Source organism: Pelmatolapia mariae, linkage group LG18 (genome assembly GCF_036321145.2).
Source record: "Pelmatolapia mariae isolate MD_Pm_ZW linkage group LG18, Pm_UMD_F_2, whole genome shotgun sequence".
Taxonomy (NCBI): Eukaryota; Metazoa; Chordata; class Actinopteri; order Cichliformes; family Cichlidae; genus Pelmatolapia; species Pelmatolapia mariae.
In genome coordinates this window covers 33,784,748-33,804,612 of record NC_086243.1, presented here as the reverse complement: position 1 = coordinate 33,804,612, position 19,865 = coordinate 33,784,748, and the positions used below count along the sequence as shown (strand labels likewise).

At 41.4% G+C, this 19,865-nt stretch overlaps 1 protein-coding gene across 1 annotated transcript in view; it reads left to right on the top strand.

Annotated features, from left to right (window-relative positions):
• Positions 1-18,266, top strand: part of LOC134616906 (immunoglobulin lambda-1 light chain-like) — a 47,915-nt gene extending 29,649 nt beyond the window's left edge. The window contains exons 4-6 of the mRNA XM_063461975.1: positions 15,376-15,419; positions 17,518-17,849; positions 17,905-18,266. Coding sequence (XP_063318045.1) covers positions 15,376-15,419; positions 17,518-17,849; positions 17,905-18,117 — 589 coding nt within the window. The 3' untranslated portion in view covers positions 18,118-18,266. The remainder of the gene's footprint in view (positions 1-15,375; positions 15,420-17,517; positions 17,850-17,904) is intronic.
• The last annotated feature ends 1,599 nt before the right edge of the window (positions 18,267-19,865 follow it).

Genomic DNA, 19,865 nt, shown 5'->3' with positions numbered 1-19,865 from the left:
CCAGATTATTTATCCAAACTTCTTTTTTTTTTTTTTTTTTTTAATTAATTTATTTTTTTTTTATTTTTTTTTTTGCCTGTCCCGTTTGGTTCTTTTGCCATCAGAATTATTGTCTAAAGGCGAAGAAAGATGCCCAACTGATTTACTTTACCAAATGGACCATCCCAGCCTTGCCGTAATGGTCTATTTGATTCACCTTTTATTGTTTATTTTATTTTCACTTGCTGAATACGGGACAGACTTGACTGGGGGAAAGAAAGAGGGAAAGAAAAACAGCTGAGAAGAGGGACGGAGGAAAAGGGCAAAAAACAAAAACCAACAGAATAAGTAGACAAAAAATACATATATCGATCACCTGGATCACCTGTTGAGAAAGAAAAAAGAAAACAAGCAGAAGAAAACGAGAGCTCTGGAGGCCAGGATTACTGAATTGGAGACTGGGCTTCACACCCTTCATTCACCCGTAGCTAGCCAGGCCCCTGTAGCTGGTGCAGCCATAGATAGAAAAAGAGAGCAATATAATAAACAACATCACAATGATCTATGGGAATATGACAGTAAATACTAAATATTAAACATTATTGTGCAGCACGTAAGATCGACAGCGCACAGTGTGCTTTGAGGTAGGAGCCAAAAAGGGTGTAGTTTGTGTGTGTGATCACCCATGTGTACACCTGTGAGCATGAACGCGCTTGTATTTAAAAGGTTCCTTCATGTAATGATCTGCTAGAGGGTGTGGGGGGCCACTGGCCCATCCTCCAGGGCATGAAGCAGGTATGGAGGAGATCAAAACTCCAGACATCCAGAGGCCCTCAGAACACAAGAGACCAAGGAAGACCAACAGAGGGGCAGCCGCGCCACTATCCCAGAAAGAGCTGAGGAGAGTCCCAGATGACGGGCCACTCAGCAGCCGCGGAGCAGAAGCCAGGGGGGGTTGCAGTGACGTGCCCATGAGCTCCGCCGGCAGCCAGCTGTGCCAGAGTGACCGAGCCCCAGGCCGAGAGGCCGAGGGCACCCCACCCCCGAAGTGGCCCGAGCGAGCCCCAGGTTCCAGGCCCCGATAAGCAGCCACCAAGGAGTGAGCCGGTGTGTACCTGGACGCCCACCCCCAGACACAAAGAACCACCAACGCACCGATGTCTGAGGGCGTCCGCCACCGGCAGGGGAAGTGGTGGGGGGAGATAGGCCTCCAAACCTTGAAGGGCCTGAGATGTCCCCAGAGAGGTGGCGTCTGATACCCAACCTGACATATAGACACAGACATACAGGCACACTCAAATACAAACATTCATTCCCACCCTCATGCTCTCATAAGCAATTACTCCACACTCAACCAACGTGAAGACAGACATAAAGAGACACTGTACACACAATCACACTCCCCAAGCGTACTCTAAGAACCGGGTCTAGGTACCCTTGCCCCTGGAGGGGGAAACTGCACCCAGACCCAGGTGGTGTTACCCTTTTCCCTGCGGTGGGGAGAAGCAGACCGCCCCGACTCCGCAGCAGCAGGGAGGCCCCACATTCCAGACCCCAGTTGGACGGCCAACTCCTCCTCCTAGCTCCACCGCTGACCCCAGTAGGCACCCCCATACTCTGCAACCCGCCAGGGAAAGGGGGCCCAGGCCCATCCGAACCGGGGCCCAGTGCAGCAGCGCCGCCCGGCCCTACAGAGCCTGGGACAGCCCACCCGACCCCACCACAGAGAAAACTGCACCCACCCCATCATCCACTCATCTTCCAGACTACACAAGACAATAGGCACCCAGGCTGAGTTCTTCCTCCACCTCTCCTGTATCTCCCCCTCCTGCAGAGAGAATTCCTGAAGAGAGGAAAGCTCCTGCAAGATGTGACAACCTCCCCCACCAGTTGAATAGCCCCCCAGGTGGCTCGATGCACTGGCGGCACCCTGCGCCAGGGCTGGGCCCCCATACACCCACCCGCCCACAACCCCGGCAACACACCAACCAGGACCCGAGCTCCCGAGGCCCGGCCAGGGCCCCAGCCCAGAGACGGAGCGCCCCCAGAACCTCACGCCCGTCCCGGACCCACCCAGGGGCAGCCAGGCTACCAGGTCAGTAACCCACGTCCGTCAGCACAGACCCTCCCCTAGCCCCGCTGCACGCAGCCACGAGGAAACCGTCTCCTAAGAGCCGACAGAGCCCCTAATTGGCCATGACCGCTACCCCGGGTTGAGCCCCCCAAGGAAGATGCTCCTGGGGAACCCCCCGACGCCCTAAGCCCGTCCCTACCCCCACACCAATCACAACAGTGAAGGTGGGACCAAACTATGACCCCCCACCCCCACTAGGTGATGGAGCTGATCAAAGGAGCCCAGAGCAATTGATCTGATGTGGTGGCAGAGGCTGTATCAAGACTAATGTAATCTAATAGATAATTTCTATATTGGTTAGAATTAAGATTATTTTTATTTTTCCAGTTCATGAGGACTGTTTTCTTGGCTATGCATAGGGCAGTGAAAACCATATGGGCTATATTCTTTTCTGTAGTGACATTATCTAAGCTGCCCAACAAACACACTAAAGGAGAAGTTGGAATGTTACATTTCAGACACTTTGATAAGTCTTCACATATCTCGCGCCAAAACTTCTGAACTGGTGGACAGAACCAAAGAGCGTGGATATAATTGTCCGGTGAATTGGTTTGGCAGTGTGAGCAGTTGTTGGTAGACGTAAAGCCCATCTTGAACATCCGATGACCTGTATAGTGCACTCTATGTAATATTTTGTATTGAATTAATTGAAGACTGGGATTTCTAATTAGATGAAAGGTTTTTAAGCAAATCTGAGACCAGAAGTTTTGGTCTAAGTTAACTGATAAATCCGCTTCCCATTTTGCAATAGGAAGTGATATTGATTCATCTGTTTTAGAAAGCATTCTGTATATTTTGGATAGTAATTTGGGGGTTTTAAGAGTAAGAAATTGAACCACACTTGGTGGTGTTTGTAGTTCAACTTGACCCGGTTTAAATTTCTTTTTTACTATGGATTTAATTTGTTGATATTCTAAAAATCTTTTCTTGTTGATCCCATATTGTGTAACTAGTCTTTCAAATGAAATAAATTCTGTTCCTTCTAGTATATGTTCTAAATATTTGATTCCTTTACCACTCCAATTTGAAAAGTTTATCATATTATTGTTTTGTAATATGTCAGGGTTGTTCCGGATAGGTGTACGTTTGCATGGGATTAATGAAGACTCTGTCAACTTCAGAAACTCCCACCATGCTGTCAGAGAAGAGCTGATGTTGACGCTTTTGAAGCATTCATGTCGTTGGATGTTTGAGCTGATAAATGGTAGATCTGAAATCTCTAGATTATTGCAAAGTGCTTGTTCTACATCTAGCCAAGGTTCATCTAAGAAGGTATGTTTTAGCCATCCTGAGATAAACTGAAGCCTGTTGGCTAAGAAGTAGTGCTGAAAGTTAGGTAGTTCTAATCCTCCTTTATCCTTGGTCTTTTGTAGTGTTTTTAAGCTCATACGTGGGGGCTTATTTTTCCAAAGGAATTTGGACATATATGAATCTAGAGATCTGAACCAATCTAGTGGCGGTTTAGTTGGGATCACTGAGAATAAATAATTTATTTTTGGTAAGACCATCATTTTTATAGCGGCAACCCTTCCCATGAGTGATATGGGTAGACATTTCCACCTAGCCAGATCACCTTCTACTTTCTTTAAAAGTGGGATATGGTTTAATTTAGTTAGATCTGCAAGCTTGGGAGAAACATTCTCATATGGAAAAGAAATAGTAAAAACTTACATGATTTACTCATGAAAGTGGCCACTTTCTCATTACTTTCATATATTGTTTTAGTAAGTATCCAAAACATACAAGTTTCATTATATAATTTTTCAAGGGATATTATATCTGTTTTCACTCTTGTATGCTTTTCATACAAGTTTCACACAAGACAGATACAAACTTTATAAGATTTATATATATCTTTTCCATATGGGTTAATACCTAAATATTTTATATTTCCCGAATGCAGTGGAGTAGAAGAGGAATTATGGAAGGAGCAATTAATCGGAAGGACTGTAGATTTTGACCAGTTAATTGAGTAATCTGATATTTTTGCAAAAGAGTTTATCAATTCAATCACCCCAGAGATATTGGTTTGTGAATTTTGGAGAAAGAGTAACACATCATCCGCATAAAGGCTGATTTTATGTTCCACGTTCTTGCATTTTATGCCCTTAATTACTGAATTCTGTCTAATTGCTGCTGCTAGTGGTTCAATAAAAATTGCAAACAGTGAAGGGGAGAGTGGGCATCCCTGCCTGGTGCCCCTCAGGAGACAGAAGCTGGAGGATATCTGGTCATTTGTTTTGACACAAGCTGTTGGGGAATTATATAATATTTTTAACCAGTTGATGAAAGAAGATCCAAAACCAAATTTGTGTAAAGTTGCAAATAGAAATTTCCAGTTAACTCTGTCAAACGCTTTTTCTGCATCTAAAGAAAATATTGTAGTTTCAAGGTTTTTACTGTATGAGTAGTCTATCAAATTAAGTAATCTACGTGTATTTGTTGATGAGTGCCTACCTTTTATGAAACCAGTTTGGTCAGGATGAATTAAGAGGGGGGTTATTTTCTCTAGTCTCTTCGAGAGAGCTTGCAGGGTCTTTGCCTGGTTTTAGCAGGAGATTAATGTTTGCAGAATTCATATTTGATGGAAGTCTGCCATTTTCTTTGATTTCCAACAATGTTCTGTAAAAAACTGGTGCTAGAATCGTCCAGAATTCTTTGTAGAATTCTGCAGGAAAGCCGTCTGGACCTGGAGCCTTATTATTGGGCATACTTATCAGGGCTTCCTGGAGTTCACCTGGTGTCAGTGGCGAATCCAGTGCCATTGCTTGAGAGTCTAATAATTTTGGGAGAGTTATGTTGTCTAAAAACTGATCAATTTCCTTTTCAGATGGGTTTATTTGTGGTGAATACAACGTTTTATAGAAATCCCTGAAAATGTTGTTTATTTGTTTCGGGTCATATACTGTGTTCCCAGATGAGTCTTGAACAGCACATAGAGTTGTTTTTTCTTTATTTATTGTTAGCTGGTTTGCTAGAAATTGACCGGATTTATTACTATGTTCATAATTTTGTAAGCGTAGTCTTTGTAATAAGAATTTTGTTTTTTTATCAATTATCTCATTTAATTCTAGTTTTGTTTTGCGTATTTTGTTCAATGTTTCCTGATCTTGGTGGGACACATAGGCTTCTTCTAGTGATTTGATGGTTTTTTCTAATTCCTGAATATTTTTGTTTTCTTTTTTCTTTTTATGTGATGAGAAAGAAATTATTTTACCTCTCATCACAGCTTTCCCTGCTTCCCATAGAACAGAAGCTGATGTTCCAGGAGTGTCATTAAAGTCTAAATATGAAGTCCACTCTTTTTTAAAATATTTAATAAAGTCTTCATCTTTAAGCAGTGATGTATTAAATCTCCAGTTTTTACTAGGCGTAGTATTATTCTTGTGCATTAGTGCTAAAGATACAGGAGCATGATCGCTGACAGCTATAGGGTGAATCTCAGTGTCTGAAATGTCCCTCAGCAGTGAGCTGCTGACCAAAAAATAATCCAGACGAGAGTAGGAGTGATGGACATGTGAGAAAAAAGTATATTCCTTACTGGTGGGGTGAAGGGAGCGCCATGCATCGCAAAGACCAAAGTCGCTCATATACTGTTTGATTATATTTATGGACTGCCAGTTACGCTGAGTTCCTGCTGTATTGAGCCTATCCATTTCTTCATTTAGTCCAAGGTTGAGGTCGCCTCCAAGAACAAGTGTGCCATCTAAGTGTTCAGAGAGTGCACTGAAAAAACTGTGAAAGAATGAGGGATCATCAACATTTGGACCATATACACTTACAATACATAGCTTTTTATCAAGTATAGATAGTTTAATGATTAAGAATCTACCCTCTGGATCTATAACTGTATCGAGTACTGTGAAATTAATTTTTTTATGGATTAAAATTGCTACTCCCCTTTGTCTAGAATTATAACAAGCTGAGAACACATTAGGAAACTCAGGTGTTTTAAGTTCATTCGAATCTCTAAGAGGTCTGTGGGTCTCTTGTAAAAGGACAACATCTGCCTGTAGTTTTTTGAGTTGGTTAAATATTTTTAACCTTTTTTCTCTGGAGCCAGCTCCATTTATATTCCATGTAACGAATCTTAGTGCGCCCATAGATGTCTGTGTATAACTAGGGGTGTATGCTGTGTGTGTTGCTTAGACAGGTGGAGAGAGTACATCACTTGTTCGTAAATAAAGAGAGGGAGAGAGAGAGAAAAAATGTGTGGCAAGATGCTCCCTGAGTCTGACTATGTGTGTGCATATTTACTAATATGAGTACGCTTGGTTTAAGTGTGTGTATCCTGTACGACTGTGTGCGCTGTCTGACTGATGTAAATGTGCTGCCGTTGAGCGCATGACTGTGCGTGATCGTGCTGTGCATATGTGTCGAAATAAAGGATGTTGTTTGTGGATGAGTCTGGAAGCAGGTGATCGAAGCAGTGAAAGAAATAAAAAAGAAAGAAAGAAACCAAAGACAAGGGTGAGCAGCATAAAAACAAGAGGGGGAAAAAGAGAGGAAAAAAAACGAGAAAAAAAACAAACAAAAAAAACCCGGAAACATTCCAATCAAACTATTCACGGAGAGTGATGGTGTTAATTCTGCTATGAAATCACACTTAAGATCTGATTTGATACTAGTAAGTTAAACAGATGTTAATGCAAGTTAGTGTGAGTGGGTGGGGAAAGGGTGTAGCGGATTCTTATCTGGTGTGAAGTTAATACAGCCACCGAGTGATGTCGGGGTCGCGACATCACTCCGTCCACGTACAGCCGGTCCACAGCGATGACAGCGCGGGAGCCCTTCTGGATGAAGCCGCGTCGGATTGGGAAGAGGACCCTGCGTCGTTCCAGGATCTCTTTGGGGAACTGGTCGTTCACGCTGAAGTCCGTTCCTTTTAATTCCCTGCCGCGGCTTTTCACCTGTTCCTTTTGTTTGAAGTGGCCGAATTTGGCCACGATAGGACGTGGTCTCCCGGCCGCAGCCCGAATGGGGCCGAGGCGATGCACCCTATCGAAGGTGATGTTCTTCACCGTGTCCTCCGGCAGCTTCAGGTGGGTTTTGATTAAGCTTTTTACCGTGGTCTCCGCGTCCTCTCCAGCGGCTTCTGGAATACCAGAAAATACCAGATTATCACGCATGCTACGGGCTTGTAGATCTATAACTGTTTCTTTTATTTTTTTATTTTCTCTATTTAGCTGAGTAACATTGTCTGTGAGACATTTCACCGACTCCCTTAGCGTGGCATTTTCAGCAGCAAGCGTTTCCACCTGCTGCTGGCTGAACTCCAGGGACTCTTGCAAGGATTTAAATTCCCGGTGAAGAATCTCCACCAAGGACAGCCTTGCATCGAAACTGGATAATCGTTGGTCGATTGACTCCAGTATGTCGACAATATCTTTGCTGGCTGGCGATGTTGTGCCGGGGGAATCTGCCGGGCGAAGTCTTTTAGACGACGGCGTCTCAGGTTTTGCTGGGGAAGCTGCACACTGAGCCTTCTTCATCACGAGATCCTGGAAGCACTGATCAATGTAATCTTGGAGAGCCTCTAAACTCTCCCCGTTGTTCTCCAGGGTGTTGGAGATGATTTAGACAAATGTTGTTAGTTATAAGACAATTGATAAGTGTATTTGGTAATACTGAAGCTTAAAGGAATTTGTTCAAATCTAAACCACCATTCGCTTTAATTTTCCGCCAAAATCTCCGGCGTCTGACGTCAGTTACAACATGAGTCGCTTACCTTGTCCGTCACTTCCGTCACTTACCTCTGTGTCCGTCATTTATCCAAGCTTCTTATAAAATACACTGCTGCTCGTTGTCTTCACTCACAGGCTCAGAGTTTGTTGGTTGTTCCCCGTACACGACTGAAGACGAAAGGGGACAGAGCCTTTCAGTCTGTGGCTCCAAGGCTGTGGAACAGTTTACCACCACAACTACGTTTGGTTGACTCTGTGGAATCCTTTAAAAAGCAGTTAAAAACTTTTTTGTTTAAACAGGCCTTCTGTTAATCAACACTTTTGAATTGTTTTGAATTTGCATTGTTTATATTGTCTATTCTATTACTTAATGTTTTCTTTATTTTAACCTTTGTGTACAGCGCTTTGTGACTGCCTGTCTACGAAAAGCGCTTAATAAATAAACCTTACTTACTTACTTACTTACCACACCAGGCAAGACCCCAGGTGCAGGCTGTGCAAAGATGTCCCTGAGATAATCCAGCACATAACAGCAGGGTGCAAAATACTAGCAGCAGGGCTCATTCCCGCCACTTCACACTTGGCTGCGAACCGCTCCAGTGCAAGCTGGAGACCGTCACTTATGAAGCCAACAGAACCACATCATCTATGAAAAACAGAGACGAGTTTCTGAGACCACCCAAGTGGAAGCCTTTTTCCACCTTGCTATGCCTAGTCTGACTTATTGCCCTCCATGTGGACCAAGCTCTTGCAATGGTTGTATAAGGATCAAATTGCTTGTGGCAATGCGGGAGACAACCAAGACAGCCCTACAACATCCAAAGCCTTCAGGAACTCAGGGTGAACCTCAGCCACCCTAGAGGCCTTGACACAAAGGAGTTGTTTAACTACCTCAGTGACCTCACCCCTGTCTTTGAGGCAGTCTGAAAGCATTTTTTGATGGAATCTCCAAACTCCTTTGTCAACCATCTGGTTTGGGGGTTTCCACCACAACAGGCACCAACCACGTTGGTGTGGTAGCTACAGCAATGGAGGTGTTGAACATGGTCCAATTGGACTCAATGTCCCGACTCTCCCTCGCAATTCTGTCGAAGCTCTGCTGGAGATGGGAGTTGAAGATTTCGCATCCATCTGGTGGGCAAAAACAGTACTTTGGTCCTTTGCCCTCCAGCAATTCTCTGTTTTTGAGTTCAACTTTGCTAAAATGACAGATAGTTGCTGTGCTATCGGATGCACTAATCAACATTTATTTACAGTGGCCAGAACAGTGTAGAGTATGGGCTATTGTTTGTATTGATGACCCAAAGGCACCTCAATCTCTTACTCCAAAGCATCTTATACTGATGAAATCCAAAGTTCCCCTACCAATACACAGGAAATCTGTGAGAAAAGACATGTGTACAGTAAAAAGATGGCATAGAGCAGGGGTGCCCGCCAGGGGGTTTAGTCTGGCCCGGGGATAAATTTGCATTATTAAAAAAAAAAAGAATAAACTTCATTTTCTTTAAAATCTGCAGTTCCTATGTTGTTCACTAGGGGCGCTGTGTTTTAGTCAGTTCAATCGCTTTACCCGCTTTTTCTCTTTGAATCGGCACCCTCATCAGCGAAATGTCTTTATCAAAAAAGAGAAAAGTGGACACAGAGTGTCGGATTTTTCAAGAAAAATGGACTTCTTCCTATATGTTCACGCAGGTGAATGGGAAACCCGTGTGCCTAGTGTGCATGCAGCAAGTTTCGGTGCTTAAGGAGTACAATATTCGGTGCCACTATGAAACTCAACATGGTGAAAAATACAACAGCTTGCACGGAGAACTGAGAAAACAGAAGGTAAATGAAATGTTGGTTGGTCTGAGGAAACAGCAATCTGTTTTCACCCGGAGCCGAGAGGTCAGTGATGCTGCGGTGAAAGCCAGCTACGTAATTGCTAGCCAAGTAGCATTAGCATCAAAGCCGTACTCTGAGGGGGAGTTCGTCAAAACCTGCATGCTGAAGGCTGCTGAAATTGTGTGTCCTGAGAAGCGACAAGCTTTTGCCAATATTAGCTTGATGAGAAATACCGTGGCAGACAGGATTTTGGAACTATCGGCAGATTTGGACAGCCAACTGAAACGCAAAGTGGAGTCATTTCTGGCATTTTCTGTTGCAGTTGATGAGAGTACTGATATTACAGACGTCGCTCAACTGGCCATATTTATTCGTGGAGTTGATGATACTTTGACTGTCACAGAGGAATTTCTCGAGTTGGTGCCTATGACCGACACCACAACAGCTGAGGACATTTTCCGCTCCGTAGTTGGAGCACTGGACAGGGTCGGGGCGGACTGGTCCTGCGCCGTAAGCGTGGCCACTGATGGTGCGCCGTCAATGATGGGGAAAAAAGCAGGTGTTGTGACCAAGTTCAGAGAGAAAGTACAAGCCGCAAATAGAGGGGGTGGTTTTTGGACATTTCATTGCATTTTGCATCAGGAGACATTATGCTGCAAGTCCTTAAAAATGGATCACGTCATGGAGGTGGTTGTCCGAACTGTTAATTTCATCCGAGCCAGAGGTCTCAATCATCGTCAGTTTGACAGCCTTCTCAGTGACTGTAACATTACCCATGGTCTGCCATACCACACTGAGGTAAGATGGTTAAGCAGAGGTGCTATGCTGAAGCGCTTCTTTGATCTACGTGGGGAAATCGGACAATTTATGGAGAAAAAAGGAAAACCTGTTAAGGAATTACAGTGCCCACTTTGGCTGCAGGACCTTGCATTTATGGTTGATATTACAGAGCACTTGAATAATCTGAACAGAATGTTGCAGGGACGCAAAAAAATTGTAACACAGTATTATGACAGCATAAATGCCTTCAAGTTAAAGCTCACGTTATGGGAGACGCAGATAGCAAGCGGAGACCCTGCTCATTTTCCCTGTCTCCGAGATGTGTGCGCAGCAAGTGTTAATCCTGATGTGAAACAGTACAAAGACAAGATTTCAGAGTTGCTGAGGGAATTTGAGAAACGATTTCAGGTCTTTAGCAAACTCGAGACAGAATTCGCAGTTTTTCGCTCACCATTCACAGTCAGAGCTTCTGATGTGCCTGTTGACATGCAACTTGAAATCATTGATTTGCAGTGTGATGTAGAATTGAAGGACAAATTTGCCTCTGTGGGCTTGGACACATTTTACAAGTATCTCCTACCACGCTATCCTAAATTGACAGCACTGGCTGCAAAAATGTTGTCCATGTTTGGGACTACCTACCTTTGTGAGCAAGTTTTCTCACTCATGACCATTAATAAAACTAAGCTACGCTCAAAGCTCACACATAAGCACTTAAATGAGATTCTGAAACTGGCTGCTACTCAGGATATGATGCCTGATATTGATGCACTTGTGCAGGCTAAAAGATGCCAAGTTTCAGGGGGAAATACTGAGCAAGACTAAATTCTATGGAATGCTGCTTTGAACGTTGCACTATAAAATAAACAAATGTGAATATATGCTCTAGTAATTGCTGTGAAAGTCAGTGGTAGTCAGAAACAGATTTACAAGAGAAGACTATTGTTAAGTAAATTATTATGTCTTATGCATGCCACATATGTTATCTATGTGAGTTTTTTTTGTTTACATTTTATGCATTAACAAGGAAGGGGCCAAATTTACTTCATCAAATGTCTGTTTAAAACAGCTACCACTTAAGATTTCAAGTGTGTGGCCTCAATTTATGTCTTCAGAATTGCTTCCTAGATGTGGAAAATGGATTTTAAATTCATTCATTTCTCAATTTAGATGTGTTTGATGTATTTTAACATGGAGGGCAGTGTTTTTAAGTTCCACAAAACTGTTTGTTGACTAAATGTTTTAAAACATTGTACAATCACTGTGATCAGATTTTTATGTATAATGCACTTAAATAAATGTTAAACTGAGTAAAAGTGTAAAAGGACAATTAATTTAATGTAAAGATTTTTATAATTTATTTCTTCTTTGCACTAATACAAAGAAAAAAAAGTGGACTTACTGTTAATTCTTTGTAATTTTGGAATGAGTTTACTGGTCTGGCCCCCTTGAGATCAGATTAAGCTGTATGCGGCCCCCAGACCAAAATGAGTTTGACACCCCTGGCATAGAGTATAATACCTAACTGAGCAGTTCTGGGATAGGTGGCAAAGAGAACCCCATAATCTGAAAGTGAATGACAGAGTTATCGTCAAGAAAGATACGTTATCAAAGTCTCAGTGGCAACTTAGACATGTTTTATGAAACTACCGAAGGGGATATTTAGTCTGTCAGGTCAAGGTTAAAGTAGGGGACCGAAGTCCGACAAAGAAACAGTACCGTACAGTCCAACCCTCCATTATTACACACTGCTCCCCGGGTGCCCAATGGCTACCCACTGCTTCACTGAGTGAATGGGTTAAATGCAGAGAGGAATTTCCCCACGGGGATCAATAAAGTATACAACAACAAAAAAATGTTTAAGTGTTCACAGAAGATTGCACCCTTGACAAATAGAGTGAGGTATATGATGTGATGTTATATTTTATTTAATTGATCTGTGAGGCACCTTGATGCATTTTTATAAAAAAAAAAGTTGTTTTTTTAATTGTATTTAATCAGTGACTCAACGCATACATCAGGAGTACTTATTTTCAAAATCATGCGGCTTTATTTAAACTCCTTTATTGTTATTGTTTTATTGCTGCAACATAATTCAAAGGGACTGTGTGCGTAGCAGTCTTTCCACATTTTGTAGTTTTCATGGTGCTCAAACGATGTCCAGAAAATGAGCCTATTTATCCTGGTGAAGAAAATAAATGGCTACACCTGTTAGAGACTCTTCTAACATTTTTGATGCCAGTGGCTGCTACACATTGGAGTCTTCTTTGAACAATCTTTGAAGAACATCTATTCTAATTACGTGTAATATCGAGTAACAAGTCAGGAAACATTGAAATAATTACACTGTAAGTACCCTGTACTTTGTGGGGGCACATTTTGTTTTATGGAATCACTTAGACTGTGCCAGGTATTGTACGAGAAACAATAAATATTTACACAGTAGAACCCACAACTGAGGAGTAAATACCCTGAAATTACATGTAATTTTGGATAAGAAATCAGGTTTTGTGACTAAGGTGTAAATACCCTGTAATTTTGTTTAATTTTGGGTAACAAAACAGGTTTTTAAAGAAAACAATAAAATAATTACACTGCAAGTGCCCTGTATTTTCCGGGGCGTGGGCCATGTTTTAGAGTCACGTAATCTCACCTAACTTCCAGGTATTTTACAGCGAAGGAGATGCAAATTGCAATGTAAGCAATTTAAGTACTGAATAATTAATTGTAGGTAATTACTAAGGGCGTACTGCTTAAGTAATGTTGTGCATAATGGATGTTTCACTATTTAACTGTCTTTATTGTATATATAAAAAATGATACAGTCATTATCACTTTTCTCTATTTCTAATTTGAAATTTTACATTGATATGTACAATCTGTTACGGCCGGGCGGCCAGAACCAGAGCAATGGGCCCAAAAGCAGACACAGAACGGAGGCAACAGGTTCAAACGTGATAAAGCTTTTATTTACAAGTGACTTTGACAGTGAGATAATGGCTGTGAACTATGCACTATGAAGCAGAAGCATGAACTATGAAGTAGACACATGAGCTCTGAGCTGTGATAACAACGGGGCTGTGAACTATGCAGGTAACCACCACAACAGGAGCCAGGGGAACAACTCAGGGAAAGGATCATGGCTCAAGAGGGGAAGGTCAGTGGCACTGGAACACAGAGAGATAAATGTAAGTGATGGCGGCGATTGGTCGAGTAAGTAAACTGGAAGTGTCTTACAGGTTTTGCAGGTGGAGGCTGGCGTGAGGGGAAGGCAGTCGAAGTGGTCCAGGTGAGTGTCCACAAGCCAAAGTTCTAGAGGGAGTGTTTTCCATGAATCCTTTGAGTAGCAGCGGTTAGGCAGGCAGGTGAATCGATATCCAACAGAGGTTGGGCTGCAACTGTGATTACCGAGTAGACCAGACTCAGGAAGTGGTGAGTATTGCCGGAAGTGAAATGATGAGCCGGAGGATCTCTAAAAACCACAGAGAGTAAAACACCAGGTAAGCATACACCGAAAACTATGATGGACAGGAACGACTTGATGGCCTCACACTAACGCAGGTTAGCAGAAGATCTGGCAAAGACTCATTGAGAGCGCCGGTCTTACATGCAGGCAGCCCAAATTGCCAACAGGTGCAGATCGTGGTTGGAATAAGGTAGCTCCACCCAGAGGTGGGAACTCCAGCTCTATGGAAAATCAAAGCCACTCACCTGGACAATGACACAACCAAATTTTGGAGAAGATAGGCTTATCCAGGCCTGTAATAATGGAGACAAGGTGTGTTGTTTTCATTAACTGGAGATTAAGTATCGGAATTTCAGGAGTGGGACCACGCCTCCTAACACGCTCCTTCCGGTTCTCATCTATATAGGTTCCCCCAGTTCTACAAGCTGTTCATTCTTGTTTATGTGCCCCACCCTCCCTCCCCTTTTCAATTCTTTAACTTCTTCACTTCTATTTAGTACATGGGGATCTGCCAGGCCCGGGAGCCATCGCCAGTCCCCTTCGAGGTCTTCCCCAAACCGCAGCTCAATTCATTTCCAAACCATTCACCTTTACCTACTAAAACGCTGTCACACATAAAATGAGGACGTGGGCCCAGCTAGTGAAACTTTAATGAAAAACAAGAACAATTTCTTAACCCTTAAAAATTACCTTTAACAATAATTTTCCATGCAAAACAATACTTACACCCAGAAACATCATGTAATTTGCCAGTTGGTTTTTTTTTTTCAATTTGGACAATTTCTTTTACTTTGTGAGCAAGTGTCCAAAAACTTATTCAGACTGTCAGCATACTTTTACATATTCCTCCGAACTATGCACGATACATCTTTCAGTGTGCTGGGACTCCTCACTTCTAAAATACAGCAGGTGTGGTTTGAAGGACGCAACAAAACCACATCAGAAAGACATCAGAGACTCATCACATCACTCGCTGGATTCACTGGATTATTTTTCTTTCAACATTATTTGGAACAAAGAAAACAAACTTGACTGGTTTGTGTCATTGTGGTGCTGCATGGCCCACTTTCTCCTGAGATTCAGTTCACAGACAGATGTTCTGATAGTTTTCTTTACAATTTGCTGCTATAATTAAAAACTCATTGTGTGATTAATGATGGTGAGCCAGATGGGCCAAACCATGATACTATCAGCAGCATGTTTCATTGTAGTGGTGGTATCATTGATGGGATAAATGGACTGGTGCTTATATAGTGATTTTCTATTTTCATGTGGACTAAAGTAGTGGACTGACCAACAGACTGACATTAACATCAGAGCCGTGCTGCTAGTGTGGCTAAAAGAAAAGAGAAGAAGAGACAGTCATGTTGATATGAACATTAGAGAAACACATCATGGAGCTGAAATATGATCCTGCTTCCTCATTTGGACTCATTCACCTCAGCTGACACATTCAACAGCAGACAGGTTTTTGTAGCAGTCTGTCTCACTGTGAGAGTGGCAAACAGATACTACCCCAACACTGGCTCTGGAACTAAACTGTATGTAACAGGTAAGAACAAACATTTATTTTCCTTCAGTTGTTTTATTGTAGAAGTTGAAAATGTGTTTAAAGTCAGTTTCTGCTGCTTCAGGCTTTACATGTTAGTTTTTTCATCATTAGTAGAGAATTCATCTGCAGCCATTGTTACATAAGAAAAGCTCAATAATCTCTGAAAACATGTTGAAATCTCACTGAACAACTAAAGTTTTTCTTTATTTCTACAAATATTAGTGATGTTACAAATATTTAGGATTTGATCATCTCAGTAATTCTGCACCATCTGCTGGTTTTTCAACACAAGATCATATTTGATGTTAAAACTATAGTAATATTGATTTATAAATGTATTGTTCAGACATTCTTTGTTAATATTTGGGAAGAAAATGTAAACACATTTTTAAGGTAAAACTTTTACGTTGTTTAGGATCAGAGGTGAAATGATTTAATACACATTTTGGGGAAAATATGACATTGACCATTGTATTTATTGCATGTTTATATATTATTCTAAATTTGCACATAACAATAACAACTTAAAATTACTTAAATGTTTGAAATACTTCTTGAAAAATAGTTTTGTCACGTACTGTGGATTTTGTAAATTAAATTATGATGATTAACTGGCATATTAAAGAAAAAACTGGCCATACTCATACAAATTGTATTTTGATTATTTGAATTTAATAACAAATGAGTCTTGTAGGGTTAGGGTTAGATTTTTAAAAACTGTTTAAAAGTGTACATTTCATTTGTTTCATTTTTTTTACTACTCAGTAACAATCAGGAATAAACTAAGTTAAAATGTTTTTTAAAAATATTACTCCAGTTTACAGTTAGGTCCATATATGTGTATATATATATATATATATATATATATATATACATATGTATATATATGGACACTGACACAAGTTTCATTTTTTTACCCGTTTACTGAAACATATTCCAATTATAGCTATATAGTGGACATATACATAATGTGCAGACTCTCAAAATTCATTTGAGGGTATCCACATTCAAATTGGATGAAGATTTAGGAGTTTCAGTTTTAACACATGTCATCCTCTTTCAAAAGGGACCAAAAGTAACTGCACAATTGACTCAAAGGCTATTTCACGGGCAGGTGTGGGCAGTTCATTTGTTATATCATTATCAATTAATCAGACAAAGTCTCAAGAACAGAAAGGCTTGATAGGACTTTTATAAAAAACATCTATAAAAGCTAGCACAGTTCTAGAAAAATATTCTTTGGACAGATGAAACCAAAATCAACTTCTACCAGAATGATGGCAAGAAAAAAGTATGGAGAAGACGTGGAACAGCAGACGATCCAAAGCATCATCTGTAAAACACGGTGGAGGCAGTGTGATGGCCTGGAATGAGCCATAAGTGGAAAATTCTTGAATGGCCAAGACAGTCACCTGATTTGAACCCAACTGAGCATTCATTTCACTTGAAGACTAAACTTCGGGCAGAAAGGCCCACAAAAAACAGCAACTGAAAGTCACTGCAGTAAATGGCTGGCAGAGCATCAAAAAGGAGGAAACCCAGCATCTGGTGATGTTCATGAGTTCAACACTTCAGGCTGCCATTGTCAGCAAAGGGTTTTCAACCAATTATTAGAAATGACCATTTTTTTCAGTTATTTAATTTTCCCCTGAAATGAAGGGATTGTATTGAAAAATGCTTTAGTTACTCACATTTTTATGTAGTTCTTACATTTTTTGTTCAACGCACTGAATTGAAGCTGAAAATCTGCACTTGAACTGCATCTGATTTGTTTTATTAAAAATTCACTGTGAGAATGGTTCTCTATACTGTGTGTAGAGAACCAAAACTAGAAAAAAAAGTTGTCTCTGTCCAAATATATATGGAACTAACTGTATAACTGTCTCGTCCACATGTGAGCCATGATGACATGAGGTGATGACTGTGTTTGATATGAAGCTGAATCCAGTGTATGTAGTGAACTTTGTATTGATGAGTAGTTTAGTGATCAGAGTCCATGTAGTTTCCAGGATCAGACTGAATGCAGTGCAGTGCTGGAAGCTGCTGCTGACTGTGTGAATGTGTGTCTGTGCTGCTTGTTGCTGCTGTCAAACTTCAGATGAGCAGGTAGTGAAGCCCGTGGTGAGCGTGTACCCAGCAGCATCCAGAGCCCACCTGGAGGGGAACAGCTCCCTGCTGTGTGTGGCCTCAGCCATGTTTCCTCCTCTGGTCCAGTTCTCCTGGAAAAGACAGAAGAAGAACGGCGGAGAAGCGGAGGAGCTGCCCCCTGCTGAGGGAGAGCAGCTGGAGCTCAGAGAGTCGGGACGCAGCGCCTCCATCTTACTGATCAATCAGCAGGAAACCAACACATATAAATACAGCTGCTGGGTGAAGCACGAGGGGGGCACAGTGGAGGCCCAAACACAACAAGGTAATGAAGGCTTGGTGACTGTGTTCAGCAGTGATTCAGCTTCATGTGGAGATGCTGTCAAAGAGAGCAGAGGAGCAGAGGACTGACATTTCTCACTGCAGCTCCAAACATTTGACTCCTTTTCTTTTTCCACCCACAGATTATGTTCTTTCTATGCACAAGGTAAGGCTGCTCTGCCTGCTGTACACAGTGCTGATAGTGAAGAGTCTGGTGTACTGCTGTGGACTCTCTCTGCTGATGATCCGCAGAAACAAGGGAGCGTCCACCAACTGCACACATGCTGACTGACTGTTTTCTGCTCGCCTTTTCTCACCATCAAATCTCATCAATTCATCTCATTCATCACTTTGATCAGTATCACAAATGTTAGTTATGATGTGTTGTGCTTATTTTGGCTTTTTATTCAATAGTTAGAAGATCATCTGAAATAAATACATCTTTACATGTATTGTTACTCTGAGTTAGAATTCTTTTTTTTCTTATTGTGACTTTTATTGTAGTAACAAAAATCATCAGGTATATTTTTATCACAAGTTTTCTGTTTTATTTGTTTTTATTTTGGTTGATTTTCAAATGTCAAACAGTGTAGTTGTGTTTGTAAGTGTGAATAATAAAGATTTAAAGATGAAGAATTTGATTCTACTTTCATTGTGTGATAAACAACAACCCGTGTGAGTGAAGCACAAACTGACTGTATCCAAACTTGCTCTCCTGCAGCAGACGGGCTGTGTGGGTTTCTGCTCTGCAGCCTCCACACCGTTAGCTGTGGCTTTTCACTTTAATAACACAATGACAGTTACAAGCATGAACTCTGCTTAAAGAATGATTCCAGGAAGGATCTGTGTTCTTCACCTGTGAGAGAAACAGCTCAAATCCTCAACTCAGAGCTGACAAATGAACTTTAATGGAATCAAAGGAGAGACCATGAAGCCCCTGCAGTCTGCTCAGCTCCCATTTTATTACCTGAGCTGAGTTTTTCATTCTGGATATCACACACGTAAGAACAGATCAAGTCTGAACAGCAAATGTTGGAGAATCATTTTGAAGTGTTGCTAAATGTCATTATTATTACAAAAACTACTGAATGATTCAGAAAATCGTTTCCAAAAAGCAGAAATATCCAAACAAAGTAGAAACAAGGCAACATGAGTCATTCAGATGCAGATAACATATTCTCCTTATTTTGAAGAACACAGTCATGAAATCTTTCTGTGTGTCATTCATTGAGTTGAAGTGCCTAATAGAAGAGGAAAAGCAGAAATAATCAATGATAGCTGAGACATTGAGAACATGGCTGTATGCCTGCTATCATAACAGGAAACAAAGCACACAAACAGCAAACACACAATAATGTGGTCGCAGCTTGTTGTGTGTTGTTAGGTGTCATTTTTGACTTTGACATTTCATGAAGTCACAAAAATGTGTCCGACTCATTAAAGGAGTCTGTACGTGTCAGTCAGTGCTCTGTATTCATGTGTTCACCTTATTAAACTCACTGAGACACTTTTCTCCTCCAAACTTACAGCACAGCTTCATATTTCACTGACTGATTCTTTGATTACATCCATTAAGGCTCACACAGTGAAATTAGTGCAAACTTACAAATGTGTTGGAACAATTTTGGCCTCCAAACTGAACTTTGAGACAAACAGTGAAGCTGTGAGCAAAAAGAGGCTCCAGTGTGTGTCATGGTGGAGGAAACTGTTGTATTCCCACATTAAAAACATGCTGATCTTATTGGATTTTTCCCTCAAAGTCTTTTTCCTCCTTTTTCTCTTCATCCAAATGTTCTAGCAGGCTGACTGTGAGTCCCTGTTTAACCTGTACAGCAGAAAGTAACAGCAGTCAGCGGCCTCCACTTGACTTCATGACTTCAACCCCTCGCACAGTCACTTTCACTTTCTTCCTTCTGTCTTTTAGTCCTAAAATGTAGAACAACACCAGATCAAAATATTTGTGTCCTTCACTCACATCTTCAAATGATACCTTCTATATCAGAGATGATACAAAGGCAACATTTGTCTTATTTCTCTTTC